General features: G+C 56.3%; 1 protein-coding gene across 1 annotated transcript; it reads left to right on the top strand.

Moving 5' to 3' along the window:
- Positions 1-234: 234 nt before the first annotated feature.
- LOC122486425 (coiled-coil domain-containing protein 201-like) lies at positions 235-9,324 on the top strand. Its single transcript, XM_043585842.1, has 3 exons — positions 235-313; positions 5,822-6,247; positions 8,590-9,324. Exons 1-3 carry the CDS (start codon positions 296-298, stop codon positions 8,752-8,754), a joined length of 609 nt encoding a protein of 202 aa, XP_043441777.1. The 5' UTR covers positions 235-295; the 3' UTR covers positions 8,755-9,324.
- The last annotated feature ends 2,369 nt before the right edge of the window (positions 9,325-11,693 follow it).

The raw sequence follows: 11,693 nt of genomic DNA, 5'->3' as shown, positions 1-11,693 counted from the left end.
TCTAGCTCACTGTAACAGGCAGGTAGACCACCCAGCGCCAGGCGCGCTCGCGGGGCTCAGGTTCCGGCGTCCACGGCCCCGCGGCCCTGACCTCTTCGGACCAGAAGCGCACACAGGTGCGTGGAACCGACCAGGTGGACACCCTCGGGGCTCGGCCCGCCCACGCTCCTCCCTGCGCCTGCGCCGCCACGGGCCCAGGTGGAGGCGGCGCGCAGGTGGGGTCCCGCCCGCGGGTACTTCTGGGACCGGGCTCGTGGGCCCGCGGCCGTGGTGGTTGTGTCCTCGCCGAGGCGGGATGGAGTCTGGGGCGCAGGTAGGCCGTTATGGGGGGCGCTGGGGGCGGGCAGGTCCAAGTCACCGCGCGTCCCCTGATGTGGGGCGCCCTGCGCTCAGACCCCAGGCGCCTTCACCTGACACATCAGACAGGTGCTGGGTCCTGCACCCCCGCCCCTCCCCCAGCCCGTCAGGGAGGCCGGGTCGGTGGGTGTCCGCCCCGCGGGGAGCCCATGCAACTCCCGCTCCGCGTGCGCACGGAAAAGCGGGGTGCCGGGCTGGGAGGGGTCCCCGGGGGGGGGGAGTTAGAGCCTGCCCTCCAGAGCCCTGCGCTGTGGCTGGGAGGGGACCCCTCGGACACTCCCCAGGCCGGTCTGGGCGGCTGCCCCGAGTCTCCCCAAGTCTCCGCTCGCCTGGTTCCCTCTCCAGACAAGTGGGGACCTTTCTCCTGTCCTTGCCCATCTTCATTTGCAGCTAGGTAATGTCTTCCCATGGTGTCAGGGTAAGGGACTAAACAGATGTGGGTGTCCCTGCAGCCTTCCCCAGCCCCCACCACAGGCTAAGGATGTTTTTGTGTTCTACTAGAATGTTACATTTGTAGTTTTCCTCAGTTTGGGGTGGGGGGGTGGTGGGGAGGAGCCTGTACCCAAAGCATAGGGACCTTTTCTTATCAGTGTATGAGAAAAACGTGTGTGTTTGTGTGTGTGTGTCCGTCCGTCCATCCATCCATCCATCCATCCATCCATCCATCCACCTGCTCAGGGTCTTTGCATGTTTGTTAGGTTTTGGTTTTTTCCTGAGTCTGAGGAGCATTAACCTCTCATTTACCTTTCATGGGAGGTGTAGGCTGTGTGTTTTCATTGAGTACATTGCCGGTTTGTCTTTGCAGAAGTTTCAAATGTATTTATTTTAACTTATTTTCCTTTATGGCTTCTGTGATGTGAGCTATCATTTGAAAGCCTTACTTCTGACAAGATTTACAGAGAAATCACCCATATTTCTTTCCAGTGCTTTTATAGTTCTGTTTGTTTGTTTGTTTGTTAACATTGACCACAGAGAAAAGAGGCAGGACCGAAATAAAACAAAAGTGTTCATGTGGGGGTCTCAGAATTGTAGTTCGGGAACAGCCCAAATCATGTCCCCCTGGGGACAGAACTCAGGGTTTTTTTTTTAAGACAATGGGGAATGTTGGTCTATGTCAGTTTTGGTTGGTGTTGGCTGCAGAAAACTCAGATTGGCTGAACAGAATTGTTTCTAAGTCTCTCACCGAGCAAAGTCCATTATGGTAGTAAGTTGCAGGGTCTTGGGGTGAGTCCTGGAGTTTATGGAGGTTGGCACAGTTCAAAGTTCATGGTTGCACCATGAGAATTGAGTGTGAGCCGCCCCCCCCCCATGGCCTCCTGGCTCCCTCTAAACACCCTTGACATAAGCGACCCCATTTCATTGCCCCTCTCACAAAATTTACCCCTTCTATCCATTTGGAATTTATCCTGGTGGAGGATCTAACAATCCAATTTGTTTCAGATTTTTCAAAATTATCCTGTTTTTATTTCTAGTAACCTGTGAATTTTTAAAGAGTATAATACTCAGTCCCTTGTTATTTATTTTCATGTGGGGTACAAGGTAAAGGCGTGGCTTTGCTATTTTTTTAAAAGTTTTCCTAAGTGACCAACCCGGCAGAACAACGACATGCAGTGGAAAAAACTCCCTTCCCTGCTCATTTGAAGCCCAGCTCCCCGGGTAGTATTCCCACATGTGTGTCTAGATCATTTGCATTGCCCATGTATCGCTACAGACACACACTTCTTTCTGTAAGCTGTCAGCGTGACAGCATTGTCTAATCAAAAATGTATCAAATTCTTCTTATGGAGAAGCATATCAACATTTGGTCGTTTATTGGCTAAGTTTGCTTTCCTTAACAGGTTAGTTCGAAGTAACTTCTGCTAACGAGAAAATGTGTCCCCATTCCCCTGTAGTGTCTTTTTAGTGGAAGCCCCGGTCTGTGCTCACACCCCACGTGTGCCCTGAGCCTGGTCCCTGTATAAAGTAGCATGGCCTAGCGTTTCCCTTTACAAGCACCAATTGCCTTCATGGGACTTGGATCGTTTCTTTCTCTTTGATCTACCAGGGGCTACAAAAATACATAAATAAAATGTGGGCTTGCCTCAATGACTTGTTTATTTCCATTTCTCCATACGTCTCTGTGGATTTTGCTCTGTGTCGATGCTATGGTATGTGTTGCAAAGGTAATTCCAGAAGGAAAACATTTTGGCTTTTGTTTCCTATCACACCGTGGGGCTGTCTTGGGTCTTTTTCCACGCATTCGGCCTTTTCCAGCGATGACATCAGAGGCACTGCCTGTGTTTACTTGGTCCCTCCCTGCCTGGCCTTTCTTGTCATCCTGCTTTGGATCTTTCAGAAGCCTTCTGTCTCCCACACGGCTTCACATACGGTCCGCAGCTGGACGTGTTTTCGAACCCAACGCCAGCCTGCTGGCAGGCAAGCGTATTCTGTTTGCCTTTGCTGCCAGGCCAAGGGTGCCTGGATTTCGACTACCAAAGAAGATGCGCACGTGGGATGTAGGTGGCGAGGAAATGAAAAGGCGTTTGCCCCCGCTGGTCGTTAAAGCCCACGCCGCCGCTGGGAGACAGTGCCATTCACCTATTAGAAAGCTGCAGAAGACGTCAGGAGTGGACAGCCCCAGGTCCTAGGAGGGTGTGGAGCCCCTAGAATTCTCCCATGCACCCACGCCACCCGACGACGGGGCAGTTGCGTCGAGAGACCGCTGACTCATTCTCTGGAACAAATCCAGTTCGGGCTGTTTGAGTTCACGTTAATCAATTTCTAAAGCTTTTGCTAAAGGAAACGAGGTGCCAGGAGCAGCCCAGGAGCTACACAGTTGAAGCTCTGTAACTGGCCCCCTCCCAGGAGGGCACTCCAGCCTGGCTTTCTGACTCAGGGGCTGGTGGGGGTGGGGGGGTGTCTCCTTTGGGCATACGTGGAGCCAGACCTGTTTTCTGTTTCCAGCTGGACTTGTGCCTCCCCGAGCCACCCAGTGATGATGCACTCACCTCCTAGGAATGCTCTGATTGCTCCCTGAGGTCAGATTTTGAATGCCCGGCACCCTCTACTGAGCACGTTTCTGCAAGACCCAACCCCTCCCCCCACACTGCTTGCAGACCGTCTCCTGCCCTGGCCTGGCTCTCAGCCCCTGTGGGAAATTCACACCTAACTCTGTTCTCACAGCATCTATGCCGTGTGTCTCATTCAGAGAGTCGGGGACGTGGAATATCATCGGTGATTTCACACACCCGTGTGTATCAGGATTCCATTTATGACACAAGAACTTCTTTGCATTCGGGACATGTATTCCGTGGTTTTGTTCTTTGTTACAAATTGCTAACGGGGCAGGACCAGAGAGAGGTTGAAATTGGACTTTCTAGTTTTCCTTGTTTCTCTGTTTGACTTCAACCAGGACGGCCAGACTGCAACCCCACGGGAGACCCCAGGGCCCTGGCCCACAGAAACAGACCGCCAACATCTGCCTTGAGCTGCTCAGTGCCGGTGTGATTTGTTAGACGGCAAACCGAAGGCTGCTGTGTGGTCTCCCTCCCCCGCAGCATCCCGAACGAGACAGCGGGAGCATCTGCGCTTTCTTCGAGGACAAGTTTAGCCCTTGACCAGTTCCACATCGTTAAAACACTTTTCAGCTCTGCCTCCCCCCAGTCCCTACCCAATCACGCCCCTTCATGCACGCATCACAGCGGGAATTCAAGGACCACAAAGTGGCAGTGTGGTGCACCGGCCACTGGTGCTGTTTGCCCCCTGTGTGGAAGCCGGTGGACATGCCGCTGCCACGCCTATGGTGCCAGCAGGCTTCCCAGAATGTCGGCATCATTTCGTCTTGGAGATTTTATACACTTGGTCTTTTGAAAGAGTTCTGCTTCCTCCTGCACCCTGTGTGACAACCACTTTCTTAATGGTTTGGGGCAGCACTGTCAGCAATGGACTCTATCACTGGAAACTGCTCTTCCCACCACCGAAAACACACATGGGACGTCCTGCCAAGGGGGATCCAGCTTGGAGATGAATAGTGACTGATGCTGCAGCGAACAAGGCAGTGCTGTCACTTCTTCAGGGTGATGCATTCCTTCCCTTTGGCTACGTGCCTGGGGGTGCAATTGCTGGGTCATTGGTAGTTCTGGTAACCTTCTGAGGAAACTCCACACTGCTTTCTATAGTGGCTGCACCAGTTTGCATTCCCACCAGCAGTGCACGAGGGCTCCCCTTTCTCTGCATCCTCGCCAACACCTGTTGTTTATGTTGTTAATTTTAGCTTCGTTGACAGGTGTGAGGTGATGTCTCATCATGGCTTTGACTTGAGTCTCCCTGATGATGAGTGACACTGAGCATCTTTTCATGCGTCTGTTGGCCATCTGGATGTCTTCTTTGGAGAAGTGTCTGTTCTTGTCTCTTGCCCATTTTTAATTGGATGATTTGTTTTGTTTTGTTTTTTTCTCTCAAGTTGTAGGAATGCCTCACATACTTTGGAGATTATTCCTTTATTGGATTTGTAGTCCACTGATACTCTTCCCCACTCCATATGTGGGATTGGACTTTGAACATGACCTAGCATGGTAGTAGATTGGCTAGATGCAGTGCGGTGCTAATTAACAGCACGAATTGATATGTATTGAAAAGACACACGAGAACTGCTTACAAAAAACAAACTGCTCAATCTGTCACATAGTTTTGATGTGACAGCTTTGCTTTTTTTTTTTTTAATGTTTATTCATTTTGAGAAAGAGACGGAGTGGGGGAGAGACAGAGAGAGAGGGAGACAGAGGATCCAAAGTGGGCTCTGTGCTGACAGCAGAGAGCCCAGTGTGGGGCCTGAACTCCTGAAACGTGAGATCATGACCTGAGCTGAAGTCAGATGCTCAACCAACTGAGCCCCACAGGTGCCTGACGTGACAGCTTTTCAAGGAGCACTGTGCAGACCATGACTTTATAATGATGATAAAACTATTTGCCGAGTACAGTGTGTTAGCATCTAGAAAAAGCCGTGAGCACAGGAGTGTGAGGGGTTCCACCAAGGCTTTGTTCTGGAGGAAGAACCAGCCCTGACGAAGCCACTGCTGCAGGCCGAGGGCTCAGGACCCAGGATGAGGACGCTCTGTGTCCCCCCACCCTGCACACCTGCCCGATGCATGCACCTCCACCCAGACTCCTGCTCCTTTATGTTGAGTGTAAATGTTAAGATGAATTCACTGATGACGTTTTTGCAGTTTTCTCCTGAAAACAAGTGTCTGTACATGAAAACCGTCTGTTTTTTGGTTCTATCATTAAAACCATTCTGACTGGGGCTTGGTTTTGACCAGACAGCAGACCAGGCGAAGCCGGAGGAGTGCGGCCCACCCTGCGCTGGGGTCTGTCTCTGGGCGGCGCACTCCCCACCCAGGGGCACAGGCCCAGGAGGAGGGTGTGCCCTTCGAGGCTCGCTGCCGTGACCTTGTAGAGAAACGACCTCCGTGCTCCGTTTCCACAGGTGTCTGGGCTGAAGTCCACCGCAGAAGATGAGGGTCCTTCTTCAGTGACGAGTCAGCTGTCCCCGAGAAACGTCCCAAAGCATAGCACCCCCCGGGACACCACGCCCAGCCTGCACAGGAGGCCACCGGGCCACGTCCCCTACCACCCGGAAGGGAGCCCCGTGGCTGAGTCCCCGCTGCCTGAAAGCCTTTCCTGGAGCACCATGGCCACCCTCCGGAACCTGCAGCTTTCTACCGTCTGGCCGGCACCCGCCTCCGACCCCTGGGATCCCGAGGAAGATCCTTCTACACCCGCTTCGGTCACTCGGAGGCAGCGGCAGGCAGAGTCCAGGGGAGCACGGAGCCGGTCTCCACACTTGAGGTTGCCCGGGGTCCCCAACACCTCGGGGAAGAGAAGGAGGGACCCAAAGGAGCTGGCGGCTGTGGTAGGATTGTCCTGACCCCAACCCTGTCCCTGTGCCCCTGACCCTGTCTCTGTGCCCCTTTGTCCCTTACTGTGTCCCCACCCTGACCCCAACCCTGTCCCCGACTGTGTCCCTGAACTGACCATGTCCCTGTGTCCCCACCCTGACCCCAACTCTGTCCCCAACTGTGTCCCCGACCTGACTGTGTCCTTGAGTGTGTCCCCGACCTGACCCCAACCATGCCCGTGTCCCCAACCTGACCCTAACCCTGTCCCTGTGTCCCTGATGCTGTCTCTGTGCTCCTGACTTTGTCCCTTACCGTGTCCCCACCCTGACCCCAACCCTGTCCTGTGTCCCCGATCTGACGCTGTCCCCGACTGTGTCCCCACCCTGACCCCAACCCTGTCCCTGACTGTGTCCCCGACCTGACCCCAACCATGCCCCTGTGTCCCTGACCTGACCCCAACCCTGTCCCTGTGTCCCTGACCCTGTCTCTGTGCTCTTTGTCACTTACTATTTCCCCAACCTGACCCCAACCCTATCCCTGTGTCCCTGACCTGACCATGTCCCTGACCTGACCCCAACCCTGTCCCTGTGTCCCTGACATCCCTGTGTCCCCAACCCCTGTCCCTGACTGTGCCCTTAGCTGGACACTGGCCCTGTCCCGGCTTAGCCCCACCCCATCCCCACCTGGGGGCTCAGGGCCCATGGTGGTGGCTGTGACCTGAGAGAGGGCAGCTACCCTTCCCTCACTGCTAGACCTTTCTGATGTCCTGGGCCTGCCCCACCTGCTCTGAGGGGTCATGTGACCCCGTGGGGAGCATCTGTGCCCCCCAGTTCCCATCTGCTCCCCAAACTCTTGAACACGCTGCCATAAATCCTGCTGGCCTTCTTAAGGTGGAGTGGGTGAGCCCAGGAAGCTGTGGGCTCTTTCCTTGTGGCTCAGTGCAGACCCGGGGCCTCCCCCCATGTTCCCCTGGCCCCCAGGGCCCCTTTCCTACTGTGAGCTCTGCTCCCTGGCCCACAGCAGCGTCACCCTCTCCTCTGACGCCCTTGTGTTCTAGAAGGTTCTGAGAAGGGTACTGTGGGGCTTCGGCTGGCTCCAGCTGGCCTGTCCTGCTGACCAGAGGTGGGATGTGTCTGGTGGACAGTGGGCCTGTTGGTTCCCTGGGGGAAATCCCCACTCTGCAGCCCTCAAGGCCCTTGTCCCCCCCACATCTGCTGGAACTCAGGGGAAGTCGGGTGTGGGGTGGCCTGGCGGTGGCTTTCTCCTCTTACCCCTCATCTGCCCTCGAGAGGGGTGCTGGGGTCCACCTTCTGAGGTCACCGCGGGATGCCTGGCCTCTCCCGCTGGCTCCTCTCTTTGGCCTTTCAAACCCCTGTGCTTGGCTCCGCTCACGTCTCTGGGGCGTTATGGGGGAGGGGGAGCCTCCCTGGTGCCCCCGCCCGCCTTCTGTGGTCGCCTGGTTGCAGTTGGGAGCCCGGCCTCGCAGGGCTGTGTGGAGCTCTATGCGCGTGTCCCCGCAGGCCAGTGGTCCTGCCTGCTGCCAGGAGGGGCGTGAGCCTGGCCAGAACATTCTGGAGCTGACGAAGGGAAGGGGACTGAGGGTCTCCCTGCGGGGCGGATATCGCGATGGTCACAGGTCCCCACCTGCCTCCAGAGATGGGGCAGCCCTCTCAGTGCAGACACAGAGCTCCCAGCTGCGCTGACTGCTCTGGCTGGTGGCCCCGCCCCGTCCTCCGGTTCCACCATCTGCCCCCCTCCCCCAGCACGCCAGGGCACCAGCCTCTCCTGCTCCTTATTTACCCCCAGAGGGTTGTCACTATTTTTTACATTTTGAAGCAATTGGGAGGGCCTGCCATGGGGGCTGAGAACTTCCAGACTTGTCCTCTGTGGCCCGGCCCCAGCACGCCCCCCATGTGGTCTGGCTCAGCTCCCCCGCCCCGGCTCTGCTTTCTAACAGCCTGAGCCCCCCTTGTTTAGAAGCAGGGCTCATCCTGTCCCACCTCCCCACTCCCCGACCCCCAGGTCAGGGGGCCTCCCTGCCGCAAGCCTGGACAGTCACCTATCTGCCCCAGGCCGATGGTCCCACACAAGCCCAGCTGGCCCCCCAGCTGCCCCTCTGCACCCTTGTCAGACCTGGCTCCCTGGTCCTTACCCACCCCTCCTGTCCCCACACCAGGATGCAGCCCTCTGGGTGGTTGGGGCACGTGGGAGCAGATGGACCTGGTGACCAGGGAGCCCAGGGGGGCAGGGGTCTGCAGCCTACACGGGGCACCTGCTGGCCATACGAGGCTCATCTCAAGCAACAGCCAGGGCTCCTGCAACGTAAGCCTTCTCAGGGACACCTCTCCCCCCACAGACAGAGCGTGTGAGGCAGTGGGAATTCAGGCTGCTTCGGGACATCGAGGAGGCCACTCATCACGAGCTCACCATCGAGGACGACTGCATTTTGGGGCCGGGCCAGGAAGCACTGTGTTCTGGGGCTCCCGCGGCCAGCCCTCCATCCACTGGCTTCAAACCCTGATCCTCGGGGCTCCCCCGGGCCTCACCTTGACCACTTCCCTCTCCACTGTGATGCTTGGGTTGGGTGGGGGGCAAGTTAAGGCTCCCGTAACTCCGATCCCATGCGAGGCCCTCAGAAGCACCAACGGAGAGCAGGGGATGGAGGGAGCAGGTGCCCCTGCCCCCGGGGGTTCCCCAGGGCCACCCAGGGACCAGGGAGCGTGGTGAGCTGCTCCCCCCCCAACACAGAGCTGGGGCCACACTCCCAGCAGGCTCAAGGTGCATTCTGGGGAAGTCAGACACCGCGACTCACCGGGAGGTAGTTCTGGCAGTTCAGGCGCTGGTTTTATGGGGGTGGTGAGAATTTAACCCCCTATGGTAGTGCGTTCCTGGGGCTGGGGTCCCACCAAACAGATGCGGGGGGTGCAGGCCCTCTGTCGAGAGGAGGGAGCGGGGCGCTTGGGGCCCTTCAGCTAACACACAAAACCACCTGGACCTCCCAGTCCAGACCATCTCGGGCACAGCTTTGCAGGATGCTTCATGGTTATAAAAACAGAGCTCGATTTTATTCTTATAAATGTGTTCATCCCCACTCTGTTTTATTTTTTAATATTTATTTTTGAGAGACAGGGAGAGGGAGACACAGAATCTGAAGCAGCTCCAGGCTCCCAGCTGTCAGCCCAGAGCCCGAAGCAGGGCTCGAACCCACGAACCGTGAGATCATGACCTGAGTGGAAGTCGGACACTTAACCGACTGAGCAACCCCCCCGCACCCCTAAATTCTTTAAATCATCTGAATACAGTAGGGGTATCTCATTTGTGGGGTTTTTTAAAAGCAAGGATTTGAAATAGTGGATAAGAACAGCATGTAGCTAGGCTGGACGAGGATGGCGGTTCTGGCGTTTATTCTGAGTCAGGAACAATCCGGCATTTAACATGATGCTTTGAATTGTGGATACCTTCTAAACATGCACAGTATTCGGGGGCTTTCTGTGCCAGTCACAAATGTGTAGAGATGTGGAATACGGTGTTTTAAATCAACAAAAGGAAAAAGCATACAAAAAACAATATTTAAAAGCATGATGGGAGAAACAAGTTCAAATATAGCAATAATCCTATTTTCTAAAGGGAGCTTAAATTTCCCAGTTAACAAAGAGGTTCTGACCTTGTGACACTGTAGAGCGTGGTTACCCCAAGGGAGAAGGGGGCCCGCTCGTGGGGGCGCGTGAGGGGCTCTGGGGCCGGAAGAACCACTGCCGGCGTGTGCGGTGGCCATGGGGTGCTTCGCATCGTGGATACAGAGGGCAGGTGTCTCCCTGTAGGTCCTGGAGGCCACACCAGGCCCGGGGCCCCAGGAGGACAGGGGACATGGCCTGAGAGGAAACACCTGGGCGCAGGCATGGAGGTGCCCCTGTCCCAGCCACATGCGGAACTTTCATGGATGGGAACGCACACCGTGCGGGAAGCAGGTGTGAAGGCAGAGACGCACCAGACATGGGAGCAGCGTCAGGGGACAGTGGTGACATAAGAGGATGCCACACAGAGAAATACCCAGCAGATAACGTGTAGGAATTAAGAACAGGGTGAGAGTGGGGGTGCCCGGGAGGGCTCAGTCAACTAAGCATATGACTTGATTTCAGCTCAGGTCATTTTCTCTTGGTTTGTGAGATCGAGCCCCCAGTTGGGCTCTGTGCTGACAGCAAGGAGTTCTGCTTGGGATTCTCTCTCTCTCTCTCTCTCTCTCTCTCTCTCTCTCTCTCTCTCTCTCCCCCCCCCTCCCTCCCTCCCTCCCTCCCTCTCCCCCCCTCCCCTGCTCATGCTCTCTCTCTCTCTCTCTCTCTGCCCCTCCCCTGCTCTCAAAAAATAAAGAATAGGATAACAGAAGTGAGCAATCCCACAGGAGCCCTGGAAGATAAAATCGAGGGCATCTCCCACAAAGAGAGTAAACTTGGAGAAAACAATGGCTGAACCAGCATCCAGTATCAAAATCCTAGGAGGTCAGACATGAGGACAGAGAAACGGACAGGCACTGCACATCAGGCTACTCATCCAGGACAGTTCCCAGCCACAAACACCTCCCACCAAGTTCCGAGGACGATCAGGAAGCCTGCCGGGTCCTGCTGCCTGGGGACCCGCCGTGTTCTCAGTATTCAGGGAACCGACTGCCAGCCTGGAATCCCAGTTCCCCATACAAACACCCCAAGCGTGCCCCCCCCACACCTGATCCTGACGCGGCAGGTGCATGAAAAGTCCAACTTGCGGTTCTGGTTTCAGGAACTCTGGATCCGCTTCCTTCTGTGCTGGTGTCGGGGCCCTACTCTGTGGCCCCTGTGGGGCCAACGCTGTGGTTGACATCCCCATGCCCACCGGTTGCGGCTGTGTTCACAGGCAGGAAGCCCCCACAGCCTGAGAAGGCAGCCTTGTCCGAATCTGCCAGTTCCCACAGTGCTTACTCCTTGCCGTCCTGCAGGCCGGGCACCGGAGATCCGGGCATCAGTGCGGCCGGTTCTGGGGGGTCTCGTTCTGCACGGGCACTCGTCCCATCACGGGGACCAACCCTCGGCCTCCTTGAGCCCCGACTGCCTCCCTGCAGGCCCAGCCTGGAATTTGGGGAGGGGGACAATTCCATCCCTACCAGACCTCCCTTGGAACACAGGTCCTCGCAGTTGTGATTACCGTGAGGGTGCAGAGATGACGTCATTCTGGATTAAGGTCACGCCCTGCACCCAATGCAGATGCACAGGGAGAAGCCAGCGGCAGGCACGTTGGGCCACCGTGAGCCCAGGACGCCGGGGGCCCCCCAAAGCTGGAAGAGGCACAGGCCGGACTGCCCCCCAAATGCAGAAGGAACGCGGCCTCCAGAGGCGGGAGGGTACATCTCTGTTGTTGAAGCCCCCCAGCTTGGGCTCCTGGGTCGTAGGAGCCCCCGGAGATGCATACAGCCGTCTACGCGGTCGCCCT

The sequence above is a fragment of the Prionailurus bengalensis genome, chromosome A2 (assembly GCF_016509475.1).
Source record: "Prionailurus bengalensis isolate Pbe53 chromosome A2, Fcat_Pben_1.1_paternal_pri, whole genome shotgun sequence".
Classification (NCBI taxonomy): Eukaryota; Metazoa; Chordata; class Mammalia; order Carnivora; family Felidae; genus Prionailurus; species Prionailurus bengalensis.
The sequence above is the reverse complement of the archived record's forward strand: the minus strand, read 5'-3'. Positions and strand labels throughout refer to the sequence as shown.